This window comes from Pongo abelii, chromosome 13 (assembly GCF_028885655.2).
Source record: "Pongo abelii isolate AG06213 chromosome 13, NHGRI_mPonAbe1-v2.0_pri, whole genome shotgun sequence".
NCBI lineage: Eukaryota > Metazoa > Chordata > Mammalia > Primates > Hominidae > Pongo > Pongo abelii.
Window position 1 is genome coordinate 120,802,360 of NC_071998.2, and position 27,693 is coordinate 120,830,052.

The window sequence follows — 27,693 nt, forward strand, 5'->3', positions numbered from 1 at the left end:
GAAGGTTCCGTGAGGCCCAGCAAGTCCTGACTTGGCACAGGGCCCAGCACACGGTAAGCGCTCGGTACTTGGTCACTGTTGTTTGATTTTATCATTTCAGAGGGGCTCACCCAGGCCTAGCAAAGCCCCCCTCCCGGTGACCCAAGGGGAGTTCCAGAATGTTGAACCGCTGAGCGGCCTGGCTCCTCCTCTGGACCCCATCGAGCCAAGTGTCGAAATCATCCCAGACGAAGCTGCTGAGCAGAAATTTCCAGTCTCCCTGGCAAAGCTGGGAAGATTTTGGGTGTGGCTCAGAGACGCAGCTGGGTCGGCTCTGTGGAGCCAGGGCTGGGGAGGGACCCCCAGATGTTCTATGAGACCCAAGCAGCACCCCCAACTTGGGTTGGGGGCGTTGGGGATGGAGCCTGGCCTCCTGCTGAGCCCCAGAGCTGATACAGCACAGGCAAAAGCCCATTGTCCTCAGTGGTCCACAGAGGCTCAGAGCATGAACGAGATCAGGGTTTGGGTGCTGGCGCCACCCCTCGTTTAGCCCCTACCCGGGATCTGAGTGAGCACCCATCCTTGGAACACAGGATAATAGGGTTGCTGTGAGGATGGAAGGAGACTGTGGCCATGAACACTTAACACAGCTCCCTGCCTGGGGAAAGCACCCAGGAAATGTGGGCTGTTTGTCTTAGTGATGTTCCACTTAATAGCACTTGTGGTGGCTCCCTGGCCCCCGAGAAGCCCACCTTGCCAGTTCTTGGCCACAGGAGGAGTACAAGCCCCTCCGTCAGGACGCTGGGTCTCATTGAGGCTGTCCCTATCCTGAGCAACCTAAAGAACTCACATGGAACTTAGCAAACAGGCAGACCCTTGCTTTGTTCTCAGGGCTGTGTGACCCTGGGTGAGCAACTCAGCCTCTCTGAACCTGGTACTCCTTCTCTGCAAAATGGAGACGATGGCCTGGGACCCTCTCCCGCTAGAGGGAAGTAGCATTGGAGGGGGAAGAGACAGGGGGAGCGTCCCAGCACTGCCCAAAACTGGACAGGTGACTTTGGACAAGTCTGAATGAGACTGAATAAGACAAAACTGAGTAACATTAGAGCTTGCTGGCTACTCTCTGCCCCGGGCCAGTGCTAGATGTTTTACATGCACTGTTATCACTGTTACTCATGGAGGGAGATTTTATTATTAACTTTCTTTTCCAGATGAGGTAACTGAGGCTCAGAGAGGTTGATTCACTTTCTCAAGGACACACAGCTAGGAAATGATAGAGTCACGATTCAAACGCTCATTTGCTGGCTTAGAGTCTGAATCCCTAAAGAAAAAGCAGGCAGGGTGTAGTGGCTCATGCCTGTAATCCCAGCAGTTTGGTAGGCTGAGGCTGGAGGCTCACTTGAGCCCAGGAGTTTGAGACCAGCCTGGACAACGTGGCAAAACCTCATCTCTACAAAAATACGAAAATTAGCCTGGCCTGGTGGAGCGCGCCTGTAGTCCCAGCTACTCAAGAGGCTGAGGTGGGAGGATCACCTGAGCCTGGGGAGGTCAAGGCCGCAGTGAACCGTGATCGCGCCCCTGCACTCCATACAGCCTGGACAACAGGATGAGACTCTGCCAAAAAAAAAAAAAAAAAAAAAAGAGAGAGGAAGAGAAAAGGAAAGAAAGAAAGAAGGAAAAAGAGAAAAAGCAACTTTAATTTTTTTAATATAACATTTTAAAGTCCCTACTATGTGCAGGGCATCAAGGTAGGTGGCAACAAAAATGAAGATGCCAGGACCCCAGCCTTTGAGATGCTCATAACTGAGTGGGGACAAAAGACTTGGAGGAGGCGCTCCTGAGAGTTAGATGTGAAAAGCAGCACCCTAGAGGCGTCCACCAGTGCTGAGGGCGCCGGGAGAGAGAGAGAGGTGGGTTTTGGTGTAGGGGATGGGGAGGGAGGAGAGCTGGTGGGGGAGGCACAGAGGCCAGGGGACAGCAAAGGCTGGTCTTGAGAAATCTCAGTGGAGGGCACTGGGCCATTCCCAGAGGTTGGCACAGCAAAGCCAAAGGCATGGTGGCAGGAGAGGGGCCACGCTCTGAGGAAGGGCCCGCAGCCCAGTGTCAGGGAGGGTAATGGGGAGGGGAAGGAGAATGGCGTTGCCGAGCCTGGGCCAGCCTGCAAAGGCTGGAGGAAGCTACCTTGCTTTATAAAAATGCGGAGCCATCGAAGGCCTTTGAGCAGAGGTGGATGTCATCCTATGGCAGTTTTACAAAGACAGCTCCATAGGCAGAGAAATGTCCTGGAAATGTACACGAAACCTAGAATGACAGTGTCAGGATGTACTGCATGAACTTTTACAGTGCTTCCTTTAAAAAAACTGGTTTTGTGTTTTTTTGTTTGTTTGTCTGTGTGTGTGTGTGTGTGTACGTGTTTGCCATGTACAGGTATGACTATTCTAACAAAAGAAGGGAGGACATTTTCAAAAGACAGAGGGGAGCCAGGAGGCAAAGAGACACAGGCAGCAGGAGGGAGCCCAGAGCTGGCAGGCCAGGCTGCCCCTCTCACTGCAGCACTGACTGTTTGGGTGATGGGCCATCTGGCAGGTCTACAAGGAGCCCAGCAGGCAGGGCCGTGGGGCCTCTGAGATCCCTCTCTTACCTAGAGCCTGAGCCTTGCCTGACCCATGACAGTTTCGGGCTGCTCCCCCTCCTCCCAGCAGTCTGTCCCTACCAAACTCCTCCCCATGGGTTAGACTGTGGGACACAGACTGATCTTAAATCCCATTCTGGGCCAAATGGGGACAGTGATTCCAGAGGCCTCCCTACGTCCTTGAGGACACATCACCCTATGAAAGAGCCCCAGCCACCGTGTTAGGTGCTGTACGGGCAGTGTCTCTTGATCTGAATATAAACCTGAAAAAAAAAAATGTTATTTTCCCAGTTTTGCAGATCAGGAAATACAGGCCCTCACAGTGAGGAGGGAGGGGGATTTCTCACCCAGGATGGACCCACCCGAGTGCGGATGGACCACTAGGCTGTACTGCCTCAGGCCCTTTAGGAGAAAATCCGTCCTCCCAGTCTCCCCAGGTCTCTTGCCTTTGGCCTGCTCTGGTTCCTGTTATAGAATGGGGGCTGCAGGCGGGCGCCCCTCTGAGCTAATCCCGTGTCCTTGGGCTGCCTCTCCTAGGCAAACTCCTATTTACCCTGTGAAGCCCAATTAAATTATCGCTTCCTCTCCCGAGTCCTCTGGCTGCACCACTGTCCTCTGTGTTCCTGTGGAGCTCCCAAAGGGAGGGGAGAAAAGGCTCAGGGGACATGGCTGGGACACAACTTCCAGCCCAGCCCTGCGTGGGCAGAGATGAGGGAACAGTCCACCTATTCTAGGCTGGACGTGAGAGGGAGGACGGCCTTGGCTCAACCCAGGGCAAGGCAGCCTGACCAGCCCCTGGGGTTATTTGGCTTGGCGGCCAGAGAAGGACAAGTTGCAGGAGAGAGAACCAAAGATTCAGGCTGCCTAGTGTGGCCACCGCCCCATCAGCCCTAAGATGATGGCAGCCCTTTTCTGGCCACTGAATGTGGGCATGCCAGACCTCTGTGGCAAGGCTGGGTGAGAGCTGTCTTTGGTGCACAGGTGCCCGTAATCCCCCACCACCAGTGAGCATTCACACACAGAGGTGAACAGCCCCCTTGTGGGCCTGGAGGCTCCGAGGCCAGGTAGAGATGACCAGATTGGGGAGCAGAGAATCCCCAGTGCCTAGCACAGTGACTGGCACTGAAGCATTTGTTGGATGAATGAATGAGTGATTCCCTGACCTCAGGCCCAGGGAGCAAGGCCTGGTGTGCAGGGCAGCTCCTGGGAGGCTTCAGGGATGGGGAGGGGACGGAGGGGGACTGGGAGAGCCACAGGAAGGCAGCCCCATCCGACTGACTTGGGAGGGAAACAGAAGGTGGGCTGTGTTTCTGGGGGAACACCCCCCTGATGCCCGGGCACCAGGAACTTCCAGGTACCCCCGGATCACCCCATTGAGGACACTCCACAATTCCCCAGGAGGCATCACAGTGGGGCCGTTAAACCTAGGGACTTGGGATTCAGACACTTCTGGGCTCCAGTCCACCCCTCACTGGCTGGACCAGTTGCCTCAGTTTCCCCATGTGCACGGGGGATTGATAGGACCACGTGCTGCACAGGTTTGCTGGGAAGGCCATATGAGAGGTGCCGGCTCAGCACATCCTGTCTGCTATTGTTACAAACAACAGCACGGGAGAGTGGGGAGCAGAGCCGGCCAAACGCAAGACCCTGGGCTCTGGCTCCCCTGTGCTACTGACCTATGGGGTGGCTTTGGACAAGGCCCAGCCTTTCTCCAGGCCTTAGTTTCCCCGTTTGTACAGTCAGGCCCTGCTAACTTGGACAGGCTTTGGCCCTTCTCCAAGCCCCACAGAGACATCAGAGACATGTGCACACACGGCCCTGGGATTGCCGACAGACACACAGGCACACATAGGCACGTACACACAGGCACACAGACACAGGCACAGACTCACACTCGGCCCCTACCCTGCGCCCTCCCCACTCACACTCGCTCACACTCATGCTCACACTCACACCACCCGCCTCCCCCAAATCTGCTGAGCACCAACGGTTGGTGCGAGCGGGGTTGGGAACGGGAGGAAAAAAGCCCACGACTCAGCCCGGGAAGAGGGGTGCGGTGGGGGGAGGGCGGGTGAGGGAAATGACAGCCCGCGGTCCCCCTCGAGTCCCGGCTCATGAATATTAATGCGGCGGTAATTAAAATGCAGGGACGCAGCAGGATGGATGCGGCTGCCTCCGGAGCGCGGGGGAGCGCGGAGGAGCGCGGAGTCTTTGCAAGCGGGTGAAGCCCGCTCCTCGCCGGCGAAAAGCGGGGCCGGGCTCCGGGGCCTGGGTCCGGGGCGGGCGGGAGGGGGGACTTTTTCGTGGTCCTGAGCGTCCCGTCCCGGCGTCCCCGCCCCCGCCCCCCGGCTGCCCCTCCGCGCCCTGCCCCGGGCCGCCCGCCAGGCCGCCGTTTCCCGGAGCCGGCCCCCTCCCGCCCTCGCGGCCGGCTGATGTCATCTGCACACAACTTTCCGCTTCCCGGCCCGTCTCGGGGCCCTGAGTCATCGCCGCCCCCGGCCCCGACGCTGGCCTGCGGCGTCTGTTTGTGCAGAGCGAGGCCCCGCCGGCCGGGCCTGACGTCAGGCTGGCAGGGCCTGGAACGGCCCCGCGCCGCGGCCCCCTGGGGGCAGGACGACACCGCTGGGGGCCGAGGGCAGGGCACGCCCTCGGAATCCAGCTTCGAAGCCGGCCGCCTGACCTGGGGCAAGTGTTTTCGACTCTCTGAACTTCGGTTTCCTCATCTGCCAGTTGGCAGATGCTCAGCAAATCTTCCTAGACTCACGGGGCGAATTGTACAGTTAGGTAAATCGAGGCCCAGAGATGGGAAAAGGACCGTCCAAGGTCGTACAGCCACCCGGAATTACAATTCCTTTCTGCCAGGTCACACGCTGTCATCCACGTGTTACCTAAGAGAGCTTTCCAGTGTGTGCTAAGAAAACTGCCCCACATCATCTGCAGTAGGACCGGGGAAGCTGGAGCCCTGGTCAGGCCACTCTGCTACTGACCAGTTTTCTCATCTCTAAAAAGGCGCAGTAACAATATAATTACCGTATGGAGTCCCCCAGGATACAGGGTCAAAGGAGAGCACAACCATCGCAGTTTGAAGCTCATGGGGCAGGTGAATCACTATTGTCACTACTGGGTTCAATTTTTTTTTTTTTTGAGACAGAGTCTCGCTCTTTCCCCAAGGCTGGAGTGCAGTGGCGCGATCTCGGCTCACTGCAAGCTCCGCCTACCGGGTTCACGCCATTCTCCTGCCTCAGCCTCCCGAGTAGCTGGGACTACAGGCGTCCGCCACCACGCCCGGCTAATTATTTGTATTTTTAGTAGAGACGGGGTTTCAGCGTGTTAGCCAGAATGGTCTCGATTTCCTGACCTCGTGATCCACCCGCCTCGGCCTCCCAAAGTGCTGGGATTACAGGCGTGAGCCACCGCGCCTGGCTACTGAGGTCACTATTGAAGTTGGCTAATGTCACTATTGAAGTCAAGTGAGAAGGCCCTCTTGGAGTCAGACCACCTAGGTTCAAATTCTGGCTCCTGCTTCCGGCTCCTCTGTCCCCCTTCTCCCCTCGGTGCCCTCCAAGCAGTGGGCCTGGGAAAACGTGTTCATGCTGGAAATGCCTGCCCAGCCTTTGCCCAGTCACACAGAGCAAGTGCTCCAGAAATGTCCTGAACCCCAGTTTACTGAGGGGAAGCTAAGAACCTTCTGGCTACAGCTTTCAGGCTGAGCAGGGATTAGGCTCGGGTCTGCGATCCCAGGCCCTGCGGCCTCCCAGAGGCTTGGTTGAGAGCTCTGGCTCTCACTCCCCAACCTCCGCTCAGCACCTGCCCCGGTCCAGGCTCACCCCCTACCCCTCCACCTGGTCAGTGGTGGCTCGGCCTTCTCTCAGCCCCTCCACCCCTCCTGGCTGTACACACCCTCAAGCTAACGGAACTCAAACTGGTGGAGGAAGGCCTGCCCCGTCCCTGCCAGCCCCTGCCTCTCCCTCCCTACTCCCAGCCTCACTGGACCACTTTCAAGTCCTCCAGTGCTCCAGGCTCCGTCTTCATGCCTCCAGGCCTTTGCACGTGCTGATCCCTCTCCCATTTTCCTGGTTAACTCCTCCACCTCCATCCGAGCTAGGCTCTTCCCCTGGAGAGTGTCCCAGTTAGCACCACCCCACAACACACACGCACACCAACATACACTCCCCACATCACAGGGACCACATCCCACACAGGCACAGACACACCGCATGACACAGATCACAGGCACAAAGGTGCATGCTCTAGCGTGCACACACACTCACACTCACACGCCATATGCCAATACACTTATCCCTCCACTCCCACATCACACAGACCATTCAACACACTCCTCACATGCTCTGGCCACACAGTAAACACACACAGACCACAGAGCTCGTGTCTGGGCTGCCCTGGTGCCCTCCTCTGGGCTCCTGCCCCAGCCTCAGCATTTACCCACCATTGAGGGCAGGGACCCATCCATCTCCGTTTTCCTCCATTTCAGCTCAGGGCCCTGCACCAAGTCTCTCCCAGTTCTTGCTTGGACCCAGACTCCTCCCACAGTCACCACTGTCACAGTCCCACCTCCTTCAAGGTCTCAAACACCCCTCCCCTGTTTCTGGCAGGAGCCGTCTTCACTCCCTCTATTGCCTCTCCAGGCCCAGACTTCACCCTCAGGTCACCCTCACCTGGACTTTGGGGTGCCCCACACCCCGCCCCAGGCCCTGGCCTCTGGAATATTTGGAAACTTGAACGGGGCCTGAGGCTTAAGCTCACATCTGTCTGGAGCCTCAACTTTCTCCTCTGTAAAATGGGCTGACACTGAAAGAACCTTGCAGAATCTCAGCAACGTCACAGTGGACATTGTTAGCACAGCCAGCGGGCTCCTGCTGGGCTGAGTTTGTGGGTAACCCAAGCCTCGGCAGGTACAGTTCCTCCCTCAGGTAAGTGTTCCACCCCCAAGTGAGCATCCTGCTGCCCTTCCTGCAAATCAGGCCCCTGGGACACTTAGTGCTGAGCCTTGGGGGTGGGGTATTTGATCGGGGTTCCTGACAAGTGGCTGGGTTGTCTGTTCCCTCTCTTCAGAGGGAGCCTCCATGGGTGGCCTGGGCTCACATCGGCTCCTCCAGTCCAGCAGAGCACCCCCTTGGCTGCCCAGCCTGTTGAGAGAACTTGCTGAGCAAGACAGTGAGCCCCTCCTGGTGGGGGACCGGAATCAGGAGAAGACAGAGGGGAGGTGGCAGGCCCCAGGATGGAAGGAGGGCAGCTGAGCCGCCTGCCCTCATCCTCCCTGCCCTTCAGGTATTAGGGCCCTTCCCATGGCCCAGTAGGAACCCAGCGGCTCACCTGAGCCCAGACTAAGGATGGGACACTTTACCCCATATGCAGAGATGAGAAACAGAGGCCCAAGGAGGGAAGGGACTGAACACAGGGTGGAACAGCCCCGGGCCGCGCCTGTGTTTCCATCCGCCTTCCTCCTGCCTGTGCTGGAGTCACGTGCTGGTGTGCAGGGAACAGGAAGACAGCCGCTGCCCTCAAGGCTCAGGGTCTAGCAGAAGCCAAGTGACCACAGGTGAATAAACAAAGGCAGTGAGACAAAGGCGGGCAAGGAGAGGTGCTGGGATGGGGAGCAAGGGGGTACCCATGCTCATGGGTATGAACACATGGACCCATATACACCCATATGCATGTCCCAGAGTATCTTTCAGCACTTTTTTTTTTTTTCAAGACGGAGTCTTGTTCTGTAGCCCAGGCTGGAGTGCAGTGGTGCGATCTCAGCTCACTGCAGCCTCCACCTCCTGGGTTCAAGCAGTTCTCCTGCCTAAGCCTCCCGAGTAGCTGGGATTACAGGCGCCCTCCACCATGCCCAGCTAATTTTTGTATTTTTAGTAGAGACAGGTTTCACCATGTTGGCCAGGCTGGTGTCGAACTCCCGACCTCAGGTGATCTGCCCACCTTGGCCTCACACGGTGCTGGGATTACAGGGGTGAGCCACTGCACCTGACCCCCTCTAGAACTTCTCTGTCAGTTCACTGTCACATCTACCCTGAACACCTTTGCCCAAGGCTGGGGGCAGAGTGGTTAAGAGCCAAATCTAGACTCCTTCTTGCTGTGTGACCTCGGCCAGGTCACTGTCCCCCACTGTGCCTCCCTATCATGTCCTCCTCTAGAAAATGCATGCATAGCCCTCAGGGCTGTTGTTGAAGGGTCCCTGAGATGACTGTGGAGCTCTTGGTGTGGGAACCCAAGCTCAACCCTGCCCCAAGTACTGTCCCCCAACCCAACTGCAGTACTTGGCCCCCCTAAACTTCTAGCCTCCAGTCTCTGCGTGAACCCCAGCACCTGGCAGTTCAGCTCAGTTCATTTACGTAGCCCAGCCTGGGTTCCTGTGAGATGAAGGCCGGTCATGAGGACAAGACTGCTGGGGACGATTGGGTCCCTGGCCAGGTACTCAGGTCTGCAGCCTAACTCACGGTGAGCTGTTTCCCAGCCACCCAACTCTTGGGCATCCCTGCAGGACCTCCACAGGGAGTCCTTGGCTCCCTGAAGGATGGATCATCAGAGGAGCTGCCAGGCTGTCAAGGCTGGAAGGGACCTCCACTGTGGCCAACCCCCCACTGCACACACAGAAAAACTGCGGCTCAGAGCCGGGCACGGTGGCTAACGCCTGTAATCCCAGCACCGTGTGAGGCCAAGGTGGGCAGATCACCTGAGGTCGGGAGTTCGAGACCAGCCTGGCCAACGTGGAGAAACCCTGTCTCTACTAAAAAATACAAAATTAGCCAGGCTTGTTGACGCATGCTTGTAATCCCAGCTACTCGGGAGGCTGAGGCAGGAGAATCGCTTGAACCTGCGAGGCAGAGGTTGCGGTGAGCCGAGATCACGCCATTGCACTCCAGGCTTGGCAAAAAGAGCGAAACTCCGTCTCAAAAAAAAAAAAAAAAAAAAAAAGCTGCAGCTCAGAGAAGTGGACACTAGCCCAGGGACCCACAGCAAGGCCTTGGCCCAGCTGGGGCTAGATGGCAAGAGGTGGTTCAGCATTGGAGCTCCATTGCCTGTGTTCAAATCGGGGTCTGTCACTGGCCAGCTGTGAGCCTAAGTCTCTGAACTTCTCTGTGCCTTAGTGTCCTCATTCTGTAGAGTGGAGATAGTAATCATTCCTATTTCAAAGATTGTTGTGAGAAATAAGTGAATACATGTCATATGCTTAAAAGCAGGGCCCAGGACACAGAGAGCATACAACAGACATTAGCTGCTGTGGTCTCTTGATTTCAAGCCCAGTGCAGATGCATCTGACTTATGAAACTTCAGTGACACCTGCTCTGTGCCAGACACCGAAGATGGAGCAGTGAACAGCGCTGACCCAGCCTGTCCTCCTGTTGCCTGCAGGCCAGGTAGGAAACACACTGGAAACTGGTAACTCCATGTGCTCATCGCCATGTGGTTTCTGCTGGTCTAGAGAGCCAGGGACAAAGAGCAGAAAACATGGTTCCAGGTAGAGGGGGGTAGCGCGCATGAAGACCGTGAGGCAGAAAGGACACAAAACTGAATTGGAGAGAAGGCCCAAATGGCTAGAGCTCAGAACCCCAGGAGAGGAGAGGGGCGGAAAGGAGGGACTTCCCGAGCCTGGGGATGATATGTAGAGAGCCCGGGAACCAGCGCTGGTCAGAGAGGGAAGGAAGCCTGCAGCCTTGCATTTTAGAAAGATCTGGCTGGCTGAGCTGAGGAGGGCAGATAGGAGGTTAGGGTGGCGGAGGGGGGTTAGGGGGGCAGGCAGAGAGTAGGGGCTGGGAGCCCAGGGAGCAGGCAGGAGATGGAGCAGCCGGATAAGGGGGATGAGGGTGGGGGGCAGTGGGGACAGGGTAAAGGGAGCTGACTCATTGTGGTGGGAAGCTCCCCAGGGTCAGCATTTGGCTGGGGCACGGGGGATCTGGCTGGGGCGGGGGTACATGGCTGGAGGTGATGGTCAGGAGCAAGCCCAAGGATGGAGGGAGACCCCGTGTCCTTCTCTGGCCACCCCAGCTGCCGCAGCACCCTAGGGCCCTCAGCCCACAGACTTGAGCCCTGTGCTTTAGAGGGCAGCGCTCCTGGACCAGGGAGACATTTCCAGCTGGAGCCATGGGCCCCTTGACCATGATCTGGCACCTGGGGCCCTGGAGTTCCCTGTTCAATGGCCCCAGCCTGCGTCCTGGGTGCATCCTCCTGAGGGTTGTCTGAGCCACCTGTTTGGGCACCCCTAAACCCCAGGAGTGACCAGGAGGTGGCTGTTGGCAGGGGGTGTGGACAGAACATGTGCTTACAGCCTGGAGTGCCTACACCTGAGCATGCACAGCCCCTCAGGGAAAAGGACAAAACCTGGGGGAAAAAGAAAAGAAGAGGCAAGTGTGAAGCTGGAGGCCAGAGGCTGAGAGGCTGGCTCCCCCACCCGCTACAGCTCCTCCTGCGGTCTCCAAGGAGCCTGAGAATTCTAAACACAAACCCAGCCTTCCAGGTGTGTTTGTCCTTATGAAGGTGTATTTGTCAAGGAAGGAGGACAGAACATTTTTTTTTTTTTTGAGACGGAGTTTCGCTTTTGTTGCCCAGGTTGGAGTGCAGTGGTGCGATCTCGGCTCACTGCAACCTCCACCTCCCTGGTTCAAGCAATTCTCCTGCCTCAGCCTCCCGAGTAACTGGGATTACAGGCACACCACCACCACGCCCGGCTAATTTTGTATTTTTAGTAGAGACGTGGTTTCTCCATGTTGGTCAGGTTAGTCTCGAACTCCTGACCTCAGGTGATCTGCCCACCTCAGCCTCCCAAAGTGCTGAGATTACAGGTGTGAGCCACCGCACCTGGCAACAGAACATATTTTATTTAGCAGTTTGTTAGCTTGATTTATAACTTGTAAATACCTAGACATGAGGTATGTGGGCCTCGGCTTGCACTCCTGCCCCAGGCTGACCCCTGGTGCTGCCCAGAGAGAAGCCACCTCCCTGGGCTGACCCCTAACCAGCAGGCTGACCCCCAGGGGATCCTGCAGGCTTCTTCAGAGCTTCCTACTCCATGCACCCTCGCCGGGCTCAGTCCAGCCCCCTGCCTTTGTCTGAGGGTCCTCCTGCCTCCCCGTTTAAGGATTCAACTCCAGCCCCTCCCTGCCCTCACCCTTCTTCCTGTCCCTTGTCCATGGAGGTCCTGGGCTCTCCAGCTTGTCACTGGTTTTATTTGGCCACAGTGGCATGTGTCACGAGCTGACCAGCTGGGTATGAGTCCTGTCCCTCCTTCCGGAGAGACGGAGAGCTCCTAGAAGCAGCGCCTCCCAGCAGAAGCAGAATCTTGCCCTGGGGAGGAGTACAGCTCAGAACCCGCAGACTCGGGGTCAAATCCCAGCTCTGTGACTTTCTTGATGCGTGACCTTGGGAGGCAGCTTTGCTGCTCTGAGCCCCGTTTCCTCCCCGGAAAACCCATAATAATAACTGTACCTCTTGCAGTGAGGAGACAAGGTGGAATGGAACGCAGAGCCCACGTGTGCCTGGCACTTGGCAAGTACACCGGGAAGGAATTGGGAAGGGCAGGAGTTACATCATTCACCTCTGTTTACAGCTAAGCAAACTAGCGGAGGCTCAGCGAGGTGAAACCAGTCCCCCAAGGTCACACAGCCGGCCGCAGGGCAGGGGCCGAAGACGTAGTTGTCTGACCTGTGCTCTAACCACTGTACTCTCCGGCCTCAAGCCGGCTCCCACACTACTTTTCCCTGTTCTCCGTGGCCCTCCAGCGCCTGAAAGCCGCTTGGGGGCCGCGGAGGCAGGTGGCATGGCCAGGGCAGAGTCCGCGGGGCGGGAAGGGTTAACGGGCTCCGCCGCATTGGGCCGTCCTTCAAGGGGGGAGCCAGCCAATGAGCGCGCGCCGCGATGAGGTAATGCCGGTACCACGCGGAGTGGGCGGGGCTGACGGCGACCCCGCAGAGCTCTGCGCTGCTTCTCTCCCCACCTACCCCTCACCTTTGACCTTGATGTACACCCCCCCTCCCCCAACCTTACCCCTGCAGAAACGCCCGAACTGAAAGTCTCGGCTGCAGGGCCGCGGGCCTCCCTTAGTCTGGGACAGGAACTGAGAGACGTCCCGGCCTCAGTCACACCCTCTGGGCCTCAGTTTCCTTTTCTGCAAGAAGGAGAGTGGGTGATCGCTAAAGACCCTACCAGCTGTGGACGTCCTTGGATCCCAGGACAGTTTTCAGCCCTTCCCTGCCCTTGGCCCGAACTTTAATGGTCCCAGCCCTGGCTTCCCCTCAGGCGGTGCCCAGTGCCAGGGACCTAGGAGTCCCTCGGGCCACGGGGAGGGAGCCTCACCGGCCCAGCCACGCCCTCCATGTGACCCCGACCCATCCCTTGGGTGTCGCACCTGGCGCGCCCACCGATGCCACTAAACTCTGCTAGCTGCACCAGCAGCAGGACCTGCCGGCGTGGCGGTCAGAGGTCAACATTCATCCCACCGCCAGTAAAAATCGAGGGCCTACCGCGTGCGGCTCAGGGCTTCGTCCTGAGCCGTGTCCTGGGGCCGCCCGCGCCCGCCACCCCTCCCCGCGGGCCTGCAGGGAGCCCGTCCGCCCCGTTCGCGCAGTCCGGGCACGAAGTGGTTAACGCCTTTCCAGCCGAGCTGGCACCGCGCGGCCGGGCTTATTAGTCAGCTCGCGGGGAGGCGGCGAGGGGAGGGGAGGGACTCGAGTGGAGAACCGCAGAAAGCTATTCTCAGGGGCTCCCGAGTGTGGGGAGGGCGGCTCAGCAGGAGCTGCTGCTTCCCAGAAAGTTGATTATTTTTAACCCGGGAAGAAGAAAGGAAGGAGGCGAGGGAGAAGGACTCAGAGAAAAGAGGAGAGGAAAAGAGAGGAGAGGAGAGAAGTGGGGGCGGGGGAGGTCCGGGAAGGGGAATGGGGAGAGGGGAGGGAACGGGAAAGAGAGCAGGAGAGGAGGGGAAAAGGAGGGGAGACAGCAGGGTGATGGAGAGAGAGGGAAAGACAGAGCCCAGTTGGAGCTGGAGAAGCCAGCTGGCAGGGCCTGGGGAGGAGGAATGGATGCGGAGTGGGCACTGCCACCTCTCCTGTACCCCTGGGGCTCTGTGGGGCTTCATCCTGGCCTCCTGGTGCCCCAGCTGAGAGCAGCCCCCCAGCCTCATCAGCCAGGCCCCGTGGGGGCGGGGGGGGGGGTGCGGGGCAGGGCACTGGGTTTGGAGTAGTGGAAGGCACAAGGCAGCCGCAGCCCTGTCCTGGGGGCTCTCCAGCCAATATGTCCTTGCCCTTTGAGTGGCCACTGGGACACAGGGCTTGGGAGCCCTAGGGGAGGGACAACGAGGCCTCCCCTGATACTCCAGGGTCTCTTCAGGGAGGGCTTCCTGAAGGAGAGGGTGGGAGGGACTGAGGCTCCCTTTTTCTTGCCTCTTGGTGGAGCCAGGCTGAAAACCAAACCCAGAGAGGGCCCCAGGAGGGTGCTGGGGACACAGTGACAAACAAGACAGCCACAGCCAGGCCCACACAGGGCAGTCCTACAGGAGAGACGGTAGCTGCACAAATCATGATGAATAAGCCATTAAAGAATGACGAGGCAGTAGCGGGCAGAGAGCACCTGTCCCCTGGGCCTGGCCTCCGCAGAGGTCGCAGAAGACCTCCCCGAAGAGGGTGCCTGAGGACCAGGGTGGCTGACGAGGGGAGGAGAGACTGGTGGAGGCAAGAGGGATAGGGGTGGTCTGGATGGGGACCCCCAGCCACAGACCTAAGAGCTTGAGAGGGGATCACTATGGCCAGAGGCAGGGAGGGGGCCATTTGGCCGGAGACCAGCCCTTGTCTTGTGGTGGCCGGAAGCTTAGGAAGGGTTTTATAGAGAAAAGAGACTAGATCACCAAAGCTTACTCAAAATGGTAGGGACAAGAGTGGACACAGAAGCCAGTTGGGAGTGTAGCACTGAGATCCAGGGGAGATGGTGGCAGCTGGCTGAGACAGTGTGGGAGGTACAGGGGACAGGGCATGGTGTGGCATGGTGCGAGGGTGAAGGAGGCCAAGGAGGGGCTGAGGAGGCTCCTTGGGCCCTGGCATGTGCCGTGGGTGGACGCTGGTGCTGTCCCCAAGGCAGAGGACAGCATGGGGGAGCAGGTTCATGGGAGGCCAGGCATTTGTTTTAAGACATGGTGGGGGCAGCCGGGAACCGTGTGCCAGGGGGAGGAACAGCTTGAGCAAAGGTGCAGAGAGGAGACAGGCAAAGAGAACCACACGTGGCATGGTGGGACACGCTGGAATCTTCCAGAGAGGTGGGCCTCTGATGCAAACAGACAGGTCTGCCCTGGATCTGCAGGCACTGGACAGCTATGGGCGTGTGGGAGCAGGGGAGGGGAAGGGAGCTTCCAGCTCTAGACACAATGAGGGTGCCCAGCAGCCAGGGACCCAGGCTGGTGGTGGGGGAGTGTCACTGGGGCAGGTGTTAGGGCCTTAGCTCTGGGACAGCATGTGTGTATATTAGAGTGAGTGTAAAAGTATGAGAGTGAGTGTGAGAGTGTGTGTGTATGAGTGTGTGTATATGAATGTGAGTGTGAGTGTGTGTGTGTGAGAGCATATGTGAGTGTGAGTGTATATGTGTGAGTGTGTGAGAGTGTATATGTGTGGGAGTGTGAATGTGTGTGTGAGAGTGTATATGTGAGTGTGCGTGTGTGAGTGAGTGTATAAGTGTGAGTGAGTGTGCGTGAGACTGAGTGTCCCTTGCACTAAGTGCCCTGCCCTCCACTTGAGGCACAACCCATGGGACACCTCCAACCTCTCCAGGATCAGGGAATGGCCCAGCCAGGCCATACTAGGAAATGATGGATGGAGGAGGGCCTGGGCTGCTCCTCTGAAAATCCACCCCCAGCCCTGGTCACTCTGGAACCCTGGAGCAGCATCTGAGCCCCTCCCCAAGGAGCCCAGTGGCTGGAGGGCAGCGTCCAGGGTCACCCGCGCAGCATCCAGGGCCACCCGCCTACTTCTTACTCAGGACCTGGTCTGTCCTGGGAGGCCCGGAGAAAGTGGAAGCCAGAGAGGAACCCAAAGTCCCAGAAACTGCAAAGAATGCCAGGGAGAGGAGGAGAGAGAAAAAGGCCACATAGCAGCCCTGAGCCCGAGAGCACGTGCCACAGTTTCTCTGTCTGTGGGTCTGTTGAGTTTGGCCCAAATGGCTCTGAGCTGACTCTGCAGCCACAAAAACTTAGGGTCTTGAAGGTCCCATCCAGTGCATGAAGGACTCTCCCTGGGATGGAAGCAAAGAGGGAAAAAGGATTACAGGCACATGCCTGTAATCCCAGCTACTTGGGAGGCTGAGGCAGGAGAATCACTTGAACCTGGAAGGCGGAGGTTGTGGTGAGCCGAGATCACGTCATTGCACTCAATCCACCACACCCGGCCAATTTTGTATTTTGTTTTTGTTTTTGTTTTTTTGAGATGGCGTCTTGCTCTGTCGCCCAGGCTGGAGTGCAGTGGCACGATTTCTGCTCACTGCAAGCTCCGTCTCCTGGGTTCACGCCATTCTCCTGCCTCAGCCTCCCGAGTAGCTGGGACAACAGGCACCCGCCACCACGCCTGGCTAATTTTTTGTATTTTTAGTAGAGACGGGGTTTCACCGTGTTAGCCAGGATGGTCTCGATCTCCTAACCTCGTGATCTGCCCGCCTCGGCCTCCCAAAGTGCTGGGATTACAGGCGTGAGCCACTGCGCCCAGCCCAATTTTGTATTTTTAGTACAGACTTGGTTTCTCCGTGTTGGTCAGGCTGGTCTCGAACTCCCGACCTTAGGTGATTCGCCCACCTCGGCCTCCCAAAGTGCTGGTATTACAGGCATGAGCCACCGCGCCCGGCCGATTTTCTGTATTTTTATTAGAGACAGGGTTTCACTGTGTTGTCCAGGCTGGTCTCAAACTCCTGACATCAAGTGATCCGCCCGTCTCAGCCTCCCAAAGTACTGGGATTACAGGCATGAGCCACCGCGCCTGGCCCAGGCAGTGTTCTTTTTCCTATTTTGCAGATGAGAAGACCAAGGCTCAGAGAAATTTGTAGTCGGCCCAGAGCTATATATACAGCAGGAAGCTGGGGAAATTGCGATTCAAACTCTCAGGCCTGCTGTCTGCCTGGGAATTCTGTTCTCACTGCCTCCATATAAAGAAATACACGTGCAGGAGGCAGCCCAGAGCACCCTCCTCTCCCTCCCAAAAACGCACACAGTGATCCTGGCCAGGCCCCCTGGGCCCAGGAGGAGCCGTGTCCCCATTAGGCATCTCTGAGCTGTGCTTTCACGTTGGGGTCCCCCCCACCAGGGCTGGTGGAACACAAAGGGGGGTGGCCAAGGCAGAGAAAGAGCCCGACAGGCCAGGAGCCGGCTTTTCTCCCTGCTTTCTTCCTCCCTTGCTTCTTTGTTAAGCTCCCTTTCAGCTGAACCGGCAGAGCCTGGGTGTTCCGAGCTGACAATAATTGCTGCGTCTAGACAGTGTCTGGTATGAGGCCTCCCTCTCCGCGCCTCGCCGGCCTCCCCGAGGCTCCTATTCCCAGCCCCGCTGGCCCCTGCTCTGCGCCCTCTGTTTCCCACACCCCTGGCCCTCTCTGGCTGCCCAGGGTGCCCTGTCCTGCCTCCCTCCTGCTCTAGTCCTCCCTGGAATTTTCAATCCTTGCATCTCTTCCTCCCTCCCTAGCCGCACCCCAGGCACTGGCCCCATTCGCTTCCACGGCCTGAAATTCAGGGAACAAAGGTGGTTTTGCATCTGGCTGTGGCTGGGAGACCTTCGAAGGAGACTGAGCCAGGCAAATCCTCCCCTCCTGGCTCTTGGCCCCCTAGGAGCCAGAGACTCACATTGCTGGCTTCCGAGCTGAGCTGGGAAGTTCTGGGATTGATGCTTGAAACACCCTTAAGGCTCCTTCCCTCGTCTTTCTATCCAGCCTGAATGGGAACCCAGAGAAATCAACGCAGGAAAGACTTAGGATAGATACAAGGAAGAACTTCCTGGTGACTCTGACCGGCAGACATGGATGGGATGGTTTCAAGAGCTTCAGGGGACAGGAATTCAGTCTTCACAAGGTGTAAGAGTTCCTCCTGCCAGGCTCAGATCTGCAGCTCTGGAAGATTCCCCAGAAGCCAGAGTCTCCTCACTGGTATCAGATGCTTAGGGTGACCCCGAGATAATAACAACCACAGCCAGCATTTGCCCGGCCGTTTCCTTGCACCAAGCACTGTGCAAACTCTGCATGCATATCAATTGTTATAATCCTCTCCAGGGCCCTGAGAAACAGAGAAAATGAGCTTATGATTAGTTCCATTTTACAGATGAGGAAACTGAGGCACAGAGGGGTTAAGTAACTTGCCCAAAGTCACGCAGCCAGGAGAGGAGAAGCCAAGATTTGAAGCCACAGAGGTTGGCTCCAGAGCCCCAATAACGACCGATGATGGGAACACGAAATGCTTAAAATCATCTACCCGGGACTGGGATGAGCCCTTGGCGTCTGGTGTTTCCTTGCATCTCACAGGCTGTTAAGATCCAGGGTTTTGCCCACTATGTAGATGAAAAGAGAAGAGCTTGGGGCTGCAGGCTGTGACCAGATGGTGACCTAACTCCATGTCAGAAAGGCCGAACCATCCAGGCTACTGGGCTGCAAGTAAAAGGCTCACCGTGGAGTGGGAGCTCAATACATGTGCAGGACCATTTCCCACTCCTTCCTTCTGGGCTTTCTTGGGCACCTCCTGCCCTGATCAAGCTGGGGGAGATAGAGGCCAATGTGCGGCTCTGTCCTCAGAAGACCATGGCCTAGAGAAGACTGGCGAAGCAGCCAGCTTCAATCTGGAGGAGGAATTGTGATGATGCAAAGGATATGGGACCTCTGGGAGCCAACAGGAGGGACCCTAAATCCAAGAAGGCTTCCTGGAGGAGGTGGAATCAACATGGCTTCCTGACAGATGAGTAAAAGTTAGGTGGGCCAAGAGGGGAGGGAAAAGTGTTCCAGGAAGAGGAAATCCACACATAAGAAGGTCTCAAAGTGAGATAACAGGGTAATCTAGAAGAACTAGAGAAACTTAAGCAGCTGTGTCAGGTCAAACAGTGGGTGGGAATCATGAGGCTGGAGCCCAGCTGATCAGGAAGGCCTTTGAGTGCCAGGTTGAGAGCTGGGACTTTTCCTCAGGCAGGGAGGCCTATTGGGAGACTACTATGAGAGTCCAGGCAAGTGGGGCTGTGTTGACTGTGAGGATGTGGAATGGAGTGGGGCCGGAGGACTGGAGAGGCCCTCAAGAGTTGTAGAAAGAGGGTCTCCTCTGATGTGGCGCTGGCCTGCAAGTGTGATGCTGTTCCAGACAGAGAGAACAGCATGGACAAAGGCTTTCTTTTTTTTTTTTTTTTCCCAGATGGAGTCTCGCTTGTCACCAGGCTGGAGTACAGTGGCGTGATCTCAGCTCACTGCAACCTCCGCCTCCCAGGTTCAAGCGATTCTCCTGCCTCAGCCTCCCAAGTAGCTTGGATTACAGATGTGTGCCACCACGCCCTGTTAATTTTTGTTTGTTTGTTTTGTTTTGTTTTTTGTTTTTTGTTTTTGAGATGGAGTCTTGCTCTGTTGCCCAGGCTGGAGTGCAGTGGCCCTGATCTCGGCTCACCGCAAGCTCCACCTCCCGGGTTCACGCCATTCTCCTCCCTCAGCCTCCCAAGTAGCTGGGACTACAGGCGCCCACCACACCCAGCTAATTTTTTATATATTTTTTAGTAGAGACAGGGTTTCACTGTATTAGCCAGGATGGTCTCGATCTCCTGACCTCGTGATCCGCCTGCCTTGGCCTCCCAAAGTGCTGGGATTACAGGCGTGAGCCACCACGCCCGGCCAATTTTTGTATTTTTAGTAGAGACAGGGTTTTACCATGTTGGCCAGGCTGGTGTCGAACTCCCGACCTCAGGTGATTGTCAGCCTCGGCCTCCCAAAGTGCTGGGATTACAGGCGTGAGCCACCGCGCCCGGCCGATGGGCAGCCAGGTGTGCTCCGGGAGGAGGAGGACACCCTGGAAAGACAGTGGGGCCAGACACTGAACTGCCTTTGGAAGCAAGTAGGAGCAACAGCGAAGGTTTGCTGGCTCAGGTAGGAGGATTAATTGGAACGATTAAGCTGGAAGCTCTGTAAGATGGATTAGAGGGGCAAACTTGGAGGTAGGAAGGCTGGGAGGAGACCGCTGCTGAGTGATTTTTCTTCCCCCACAGGTTCCCAGTCCCTGATTTCTGGCCACTCCACCCTTTCTGTGAGTCATTTTGTTTTTGTTTTTTAGAAGCAAGGTCTCGCTGTGTTACCCGGGCTGGAGTGCAGTGGCTACTTACAGACATGATCATAGCATACTGCAGCCTCGAACTCCTGGACTAAAGCAGTTCTCCTGCCTCAGCCTCCAGAGCAGCTGGGACTGCAGACATGCACCACAGAGCCCAGCCTGAGTCATTTTGATTCTGTAACTGGTGTCCTCTCGGCGGGCTGGCTCACACCCTCCACCACCAGCTGGAGATGGAAGGAGGATGCTCACTGTTCATTCCTCATGCAGGCCATCGATGGAAATGTCAGACAGTGCGAGTCCACACCTGAACAGTTCTGGGGTCCGCTCTGGGACTGACACTGGCAGATCCATCGATGAGCTCCCGCCTGCCACCTCTGGGTCTGCATTGCAGTGATAGGGCCAAGGGCCTGGGCCTTCAGTTCTCCAGACCTGCCAAATGCTCAGCGCGGGCCTCGTCGGCAACTGCAGAAAAGCAGAGGCAGCACCTGGGCTCTGCCTGTGCCTGGCACAGTGAAGCGAGGGTGGGGGCAGGAATGAGGGTCCTCTCCGTGCAAGGGGGGAAGATAGAAGAACAAAATTTCACCCTAACGTAGTGTCTTTAGATGGTGCAATGTTGTGCTCCTGTTAGTCTGATATCAGGGGCTTGCAGCCTGGCAAAGGAAAAAAAACAGCCTGAGGCACGTGATAGAAGACAGGCAGGGATGCCACAATCATAACCATGGCAAAGACCAGGATCAGAAAGGCCTACCATCTCTGACCCCAAATCCCTGGGCAGATGTTTCCAGAACTCAGAATGTTCCCAGTTGTAGAAAGATGGGGCCGGGTGCAGTGGCTCACGCCTGTAATCCCAGCATTTTGGGAAGATGAGGTGGGCGGATCACCTGAGGTCAGGAGTTCGAGACCAGCCTGGCCAACATGGTGAAACCGTGTCTCTACTGAAAAAAAAAAAGAAAGAAAAAGGAAAAAAAAATAGCCGGGTGTGGCGGTGCCTGCCTGTAATCCCAGCTACTCCGGAGTCTGAGGCAGGAGAATTGCTTGAACCCGGGAGGCGGAGGTTGCAGTGAGCCAAGATCGTGCCACTACACTCCAGTCTGAGTGACAGAGCAAGAGTCCATCCCCGCCCCCCCGAAGAAAAGAAAGAAAGATGATGTGATACATATCATATATTTCCTGACACCCCCAACCAAACACATTTATGCATCTGCTGCAAAGCAGACGAGGAAAGATTCTAAATAGGCTCTGAATCTCAGTTTTCTCATCTCTACAATGGGGCAGTGATGGTATGCACCTCCCAGGGCTCTTCTGAGAATCTTATGCCTCCCATTGCACTGGTGAGCCTGGCACAGGCACAGGTCCCACCCCAGGCCCTTTGAACTGGCTGTTCCTTTGGCCTGGAACATTCCTCCCCAGATACCTCCTGAGAGGGCTCCCTCACTTCCTTCAGGGCACTGCTCAAATGCTACCTCCTCACAGAGGCTTTCCCTGACCACCCCGTCTCTTTCCTCTTCCTGCATAGCCTCTGTCACCTGACATTTTATGTCATCAATTACTCATTTATTAATTTCCTGCTCTCCCTCAGTGGCACCCGAGCTCTGTGAGGGCAAGACTTTGTTCGGCTGTGGGCTATGCCCCCAACCCCTCGGACAGTGCCTGCACAGGTGGGCATTTTTGTTGGATGAAGGATTTTCTGTTAAATGTGTCCAGCACACACACACAAAAATAAAGCCCAGCAGGTACGATGGTGATTATTATTGTTACTGGTGGTGCTCTATTATTGTTATTAGTATCTGTTGAAAAAGACCCTGAGCTATACCAGCCCTTGGTTCTCCAGCCTGTGAAATGGGCATCCTGGGCACTGAGGCACCAGCCTTGGGATGCTGATAGGGGGTCCCTGCAGGAGAGACAAAGAACACTGCCCACCCCCCGGGGGAGCCTGCGCCCCTCACTGGAAAGAGAAGCGGGGGTGGGGGGAGCAGAGGGAGCTTGCAGCCCCACACGCAGGGCTGCCAGAAGGCCATACATAATTCATTGCCAAATGGGGCTGCGGGCGGCTCTCCGCGGCGTGTGCTGGGGGCTCACTCTGCGCCTGGCACTTCGCTGACTGCGCTTCACACGTTGCCTCATTGCATCTTCATGGATTTGCAGGGTGTGACCCTTCCCCTGTTTTACCCAGGGGGATCCTGAGGCTCAGAGGATGGGGCCACCGTGCTAGTCACACAGCCTCTCTGTGGCCAAGCTGGGCCTCGGGTCAGCAGATTCGGCCCCCAGTGGCCCCATTCACTGCCTCTCTGCTGAGGGAAGAGACGGGCCTCGGGAGCGGGTGGGAGGTGCAAAGGAGACCCCACTCCGAGACAGGCTGCAGAAGAGGGAGCTGGGTCTCAGCAGGGCTGGGGAAGGCTCTGGCCCCAGCCCTCCGCCCAACCCCCTGCCCTCCTCTCCTGGAGGAGATGCTCCCCAAATTAGCCATCGTGAGCACTGGCTCTGGGGGTTGGGGGTTGGGGAGAAGTTTGCTCAGCTGTAAAATGGGAATAACAGAAGCCGTCCCTGGGACTATGAGAATCAAGGTGCTCAAGAAAAGTGGTGTCTGCTGAGGGGAAAAGCCAGTCCCAAAAGGTTGCATACTCTCATTCTGTTTGTTTGTTTTTGTTTTTGAGACAGGATCTCGCCCTGTCACCCAGGCTGGAGTGCAGTGGCGCAGTACGGGCTCACTGCAACCTCCCCCTCCTGGGCTCAAGTGATCCTCCCATCTCAGACCCTCAAGGAGCTGGGGCTACAGGCACGTGCCACCGTGTCTGGCTAATTTTTGTATTTTTTGTAGAGACAGGGTTTCACCATGTTGCCCAGGCTGGTCTCAAACTCCTGAGCTCAGGTGATCCGCCCACCTCGGCCTGCGATAAAATTGCACCGAAGTAAATACACACACGTAAGGATAAGGAAAACCGGGGAAACCTGAGCAAGAGCAGTCAGACCCCGGCTGTGATGGCGCCCAGTTGTTCTGCAAGATGTTACCATTGGGGCAACTGAGTGAAGGCGGGTACCTGGGATCTGTCTGTTTTCTTTTTGTTGTTGTTGTTGTTTTGAGATGGAGTTTCCCTCTTGTTGCCCAGGCTGGGTGATCCACCTGCCTCGGCCTCCCAAAGTGCTGGGATTACAGGCGTGAGCCACTGCGCCCAGCCTCTCTATTTCTTTTTTCTTTTTCTTTCTTTCTTTTTTTTTTTTTTTTTTGAGATGCTCTGTCCCCCAGGCTGGAGTGCAGTAGCATGATCTTGGCTCACTGCAAGCTCTGCCTCCTGGGTTCACACCATTCTCCTGCCTCAGCCTCCCGAGTAGCTGGGACTACAAGCACCCGCCAACACGCCCGGCTAATTTTTTGTATTTTTAGTAGAGATGGGGTTTCACCGTGTTAGCCCGGATGGTCTCGATCTCCTGACCTCGTGATCCACCCATCTCAGCCTCCCATAGTGCTGGGATTACAGATGTAAGCCACCACGCCCAGCTGTTTCATTTCTTATAACTGTACAGGAATCTACAATGATTGTAACAAAAATTTCAATTAAGGCCACTCTAGGCACACGGCCTATGGGGTAGCCCTGCTCAATAAGGAGCCGTCAAAAAAATATTTTTTAATTAAAAAAATTTTTCAATTAAAAAGCGTTATCTTCCTCTGCCCAGAAAGGGTTAAGTGAGTCACTGCAGTTAGCTCCCCTTCCCCCACAACCACCTAGACCAGACCAGGGACCAGCGGGCAATTGCCTGGCAGCTGGAGTTTTCCTCCGCTGTGGACTGTACTTCTTGCATCACTCTGAATGTCTCCAGTCTTTATTCCAGAATGTTCTGGTCCTCTCCCACTTTTCCAAGGACAGGAATTCCCTAGTGGGGCTCCAGAAGAGGCTCTGGAGGAGAACAAGGAAGGCCCTTGTCATCCATTGGCCTCAGGCTGGGAAATCTCGGTTCCAGTCCCAGCCCAGCCTCAATATTAGGTTGTCAGTCTGGAGTCTGAGAGCCATGCCCCCACCCCCTTAGTCTTTCACCTCCAGAAGAGTTGGGGATACTGGAAAGAATGTTGAGTGTCAGAGCCCCTCTCAGTGGCTCACGCCTGAAATCCCAGCCCTTTGGGAAGCTGAGACAGGTGGATTGCTTGAGGCCAAGAGTTCAAGTCCAGCCTGGCCAAAGCGGCGAAACCCTGACTCTACTAAAAATATAAAAATTAGCTGGGTGTGGTGGCACACACCTGTAATCCCAGCAGCTCGGGACGCTGAGGCAGGAGAATTGCTTCAACCTCAGAGGTGGAGGTTGCAGTGAGCTAAGATCGTACCACTGCACTCAAAAAGTAATTAATTAATTTAGTTTAATTAAAAAAGAATGTTGAATGTCAGGCAATCTGGGTAGAACCCGTTGTGTTTCTACAGGATAGAATCTACTGTGTTCTCTAGCGGAACTTCCAGATCACCTTCACAGTATGACTCTAGACAATTGCTGTCTACTCTTCAGTTCTTAGATGCCCCATTTGAAGAATGAAAGAATTGGCCTAGATGATCCTTTAGGGTCTTCCAGGCTGATGACAAGGGGGACCTGGCCCCTCTGCTGCTGACCAAAGAGGACTTTACTTCCCATTCCGTGTGGTTGAACAAGAATTGCTGGGCTCCAGTCCTGCCTTTGGCCCTTCCCTACATGTGACCTTGGGCCCTCTCTGCCTTTCAGCATCAATACAGTGGGAGAGTTACACAACCTCAGGTTAGTAAGTCATTCAACAAACATTTACTGAGCGCTCATCAAATACTGCATGCTGGAGTGGACACTGGAGAAAAAGGTGAGGAGAAGGCCGGGCACAGTGGCTCGTGACTGTAATTCCAGCACTCTGAGAGGCTGAGGCAGGTGAATTACCTGAGGTCAGGAGTTTGAGACCAGCCTGGCCAACATGGCAAAACCCTGTCTCTCCTAAAAATACAAAAATTAGCCGGGCATGGTGGCGCATATCTGTAGTCCCAGCTACTCAGGAGGCTGAGCAGGAGAATCACTTGAACCCGGGAGGTGGAGGCTGCAGTGGGCCGAGATTGCACCTCTGCACTCCGGCCTGGGCAACATAGTGAGACTCTGTCACAAATAAATAAATAAATAAATAAATAAGGTGAGGAGAAAAAAATACCATCTCTGTCTTCACAGAACTTATAGTTTGGGAGGGGAGAATCCTACAAGTAAATTAAAAATCTCAGCTGAGATGATGCAAAGAAGCAAAGGCCGTGTGATTACGGGTGTGGTGGCTCACGCCTGTAATCCCAGCACTTTGGGAGGCCGAGACGGGCGGATCACGAGGTCAGGAGATCGAGACCATCCTGGCTAACATGGTGAAACCCCGTCTTTACTAAAAATACAAAAAAATTAGCCGGGCGTGTTGGCGGGCACCTGTAGTCCCAGCTACTCGGGAGGCTGAGGCAGGAGAATGGCGTGAACCCGGGAGGCGGAGCTTGCAGTGAGCTGAGATGGCGCCACTGCACTCCAGCCTGGGCGACAGAGCGAGACTCCGTCTCTAAATAAATAAATAAATAAATAAATAAATAAATAAAGGAAGGAAAGTGCCCAGTTGGGATGATGGTTTCAGAGGCCACAGTGGGAGCTTCCCAGAGAAGGGATGATTGAGCTGAGTCAAGTCTAAGCAAAAGGGGTGGTTGGGGCAGCAGCTGCTCCAAAACTGGGACTGGGGGTTTATGTGGAGAGAGAAGACACGGAGAGACCATGCCCAGAAGGAGGCGGCAGCTTCAGTGAACAGCGCAGGGGAGCAGGTCCGAGGAGGCCGCCTGCCAGGGGAGGGAGTCTCATCTCCATCCTAGACAAAAAAAGGGATCTTTTGAGATGCGTTAAGCAGGGGAGTCACAGATTGGATTTGTGTTTTGAGAATCTCCTCCTGCTTACCAAGAGAAGAAGGGCATCTCATGGGCCCTCATTGTTGCCTTAAATGATTTTTATTGTGTGTTACTTAAACATGTGCAAGCATAAAATGAGATATAAACTCCTTGTAGTTCTTATACAAGCATCAAACCAAGACAAATTGACCCATCACGTACAAAATCGATTCAAATCAGATTAATTTTATGTGACATGTTATTATGCCTTTTGTTTGAAACCCTGCCACCACCCACAGTGCAATTATGGCCCAACCACTGTGGTGTTCTGAATTTGTGGGACAGAGAAGATTGGCCTTTTAAACATGTGCATGCATGCATTTGTGTGTGCACACACACATCCCAAATGATTTTTTCCCACTATATATAAAGAACTCCTACAAATCAAAAAGAAAAAGGCAGACAATTAAAGAGAAAAATGGGGGAGGGCTTGCATTAAAGTACTTCATAACAAGAGTACTTAGGAGGCCAACAAATACACGAAAAGCTGCTAGCTTCATGATTCATGGGGGTGGCTTGGTCAGTTCAGGATACTGTAACAAAATACCTTAGACTGGGAAATTTATAAACAATGGAATTTATTGCTCACAGTTCTGGAGGCTGGGAAGTCCAAGATTAAGGCAGCAGTAGATCCAGTGCCTGGGCCCATTCCCTGCTTCAAACATGGCACCTTCTTGCTGTATCCTCACATGGTGGAAGGGGGAAGACAGTTCCCTGGGGCCTCTTTTATAAGGGCAGTAATCCAATTCATGAGGATAGAGCCCTCATGACCTAATCACCTTTCAAAGATCCCCATCTTCTAACACCTTCTAACACCATCACCTTGGTGATTAGGTCTTTTTTTTTTTTGAGATGGACTCTCACTCTGTTGCCCAGGCTGGAGTGCAGTGGCATGATCTTGGTTCACTGCAACCTCTGCCTCCCGGGCTCAAGTGATTATCCTGTCTCAGCCTCCCAAGTAGCTGGGATTACAGGCGTGTGCCACCATGCCCGGCTAATTTTCATATTTTTAGTAGAGACAGGGTTTCACCATGTTGGTCAGGCTGGTCTCGAACTCCTGACCTCATGATCTGCCCACCTCGGCCTCCCAGAGTGCTGGGATTACAGGCATGAGCCACTGCACCCAGCCGATTAAGTCATAACATATGAATTTTGGGAGAAACTCAAACATTTGGACAATAGCAAGGAGAATACAAAACCACAGTTAGCTACCGCTTCAGACACCAGAAAAGTTTAAGTGAAAAAGACTGGCAATACCAAGTGTTGATGAGGATATGGAGCAACCAGAACTCTCAGACATTGCTGATGGGAATCTAAATTAGTATAACCACCACAAAAGCATCCATAAGGTTTAATCGTGTTGAATACACCCTGCCGTCTGACCCAGCATTTCCACTCCTGGGCATACAGGCAAAAGAAATGCATCCACGTGTTCATCAAAAGATGTCACCTGTGCCAGGTGAGGTGGTTCATGCCTGTAATCCCAGCACATTGGGAGGCCAAGGAGGGAGGATTGCTTGAGCCCAGAAGTTCGAGAGCAGCCTAGGCAACAAGGTGAAACCTCGTCTCTACTAAAAAGTAGCCAGGCATGGTGGTATATGCCTGTAGTCCCAGCTACTCAGGAGGCTAAGGCATGCAGATTGAGTGAACCTGGAAGGTGGAGGCTGCAGTGAACTGTGATCTCACCACTGCACTCCAGCCTGGGTGACAGAGCGAGATCTTGTCGCAATTAAAAAAAAAAAAAAAGAAAGAAAGACAGACATAACCTGGAATAGTCACACCAACACTATTCATGATGGCCCTAAACTCGAAAGAATCTGAATATCTTCCAGCTTTAGAACAGATAGAGAAATTATAGACTATTCATTCATACAGTGGATGACTCATCAACTTTAAGAATAAACAAACCGTACACAACAATA

The 27,693-nt window shown here is 55.2% G+C and overlaps 1 protein-coding gene and 1 long non-coding RNA gene across 3 annotated transcripts; one reads left to right on the forward strand and one right to left on the reverse strand.

Annotated features, from left to right (window-relative positions):
* The first annotated feature begins 6,317 nt into the window (after positions 1-6,317).
* Positions 6,318-10,272, forward strand: LOC112134917 (uncharacterized). Its single transcript, XM_054521188.2, is given in 3 exon segments — positions 6,318-7,037; positions 7,040-7,542; positions 9,876-10,272. Coding segments are annotated over 2 exon segments (600 nt in total). The 5' UTR covers positions 6,318-6,895; the 3' UTR covers positions 7,498-7,542; positions 9,876-10,272.
* A 626-nt stretch (positions 10,273-10,898) lies between these two features.
* Positions 10,899-13,384, reverse strand: LOC129048101 (uncharacterized). 2 transcript variants are annotated; one of them, XR_010136607.1, is made up of 4 exons: positions 13,093-13,384; positions 12,617-12,737; positions 11,742-11,917; positions 10,899-11,431 (listed from the first exon to the last, which is right to left on the reverse strand). It is a non-coding gene; the product is annotated as an uncharacterized LOC129048101 (long non-coding RNA). The 2 variants fall into 2 exon arrangements; XR_008510154.2 differs by lacking the exons at positions 12,617-12,737; positions 13,093-13,384 and adding an exon at positions 12,059-12,550.
* Between the last annotated feature and the right edge of the window lie 14,309 nt (positions 13,385-27,693).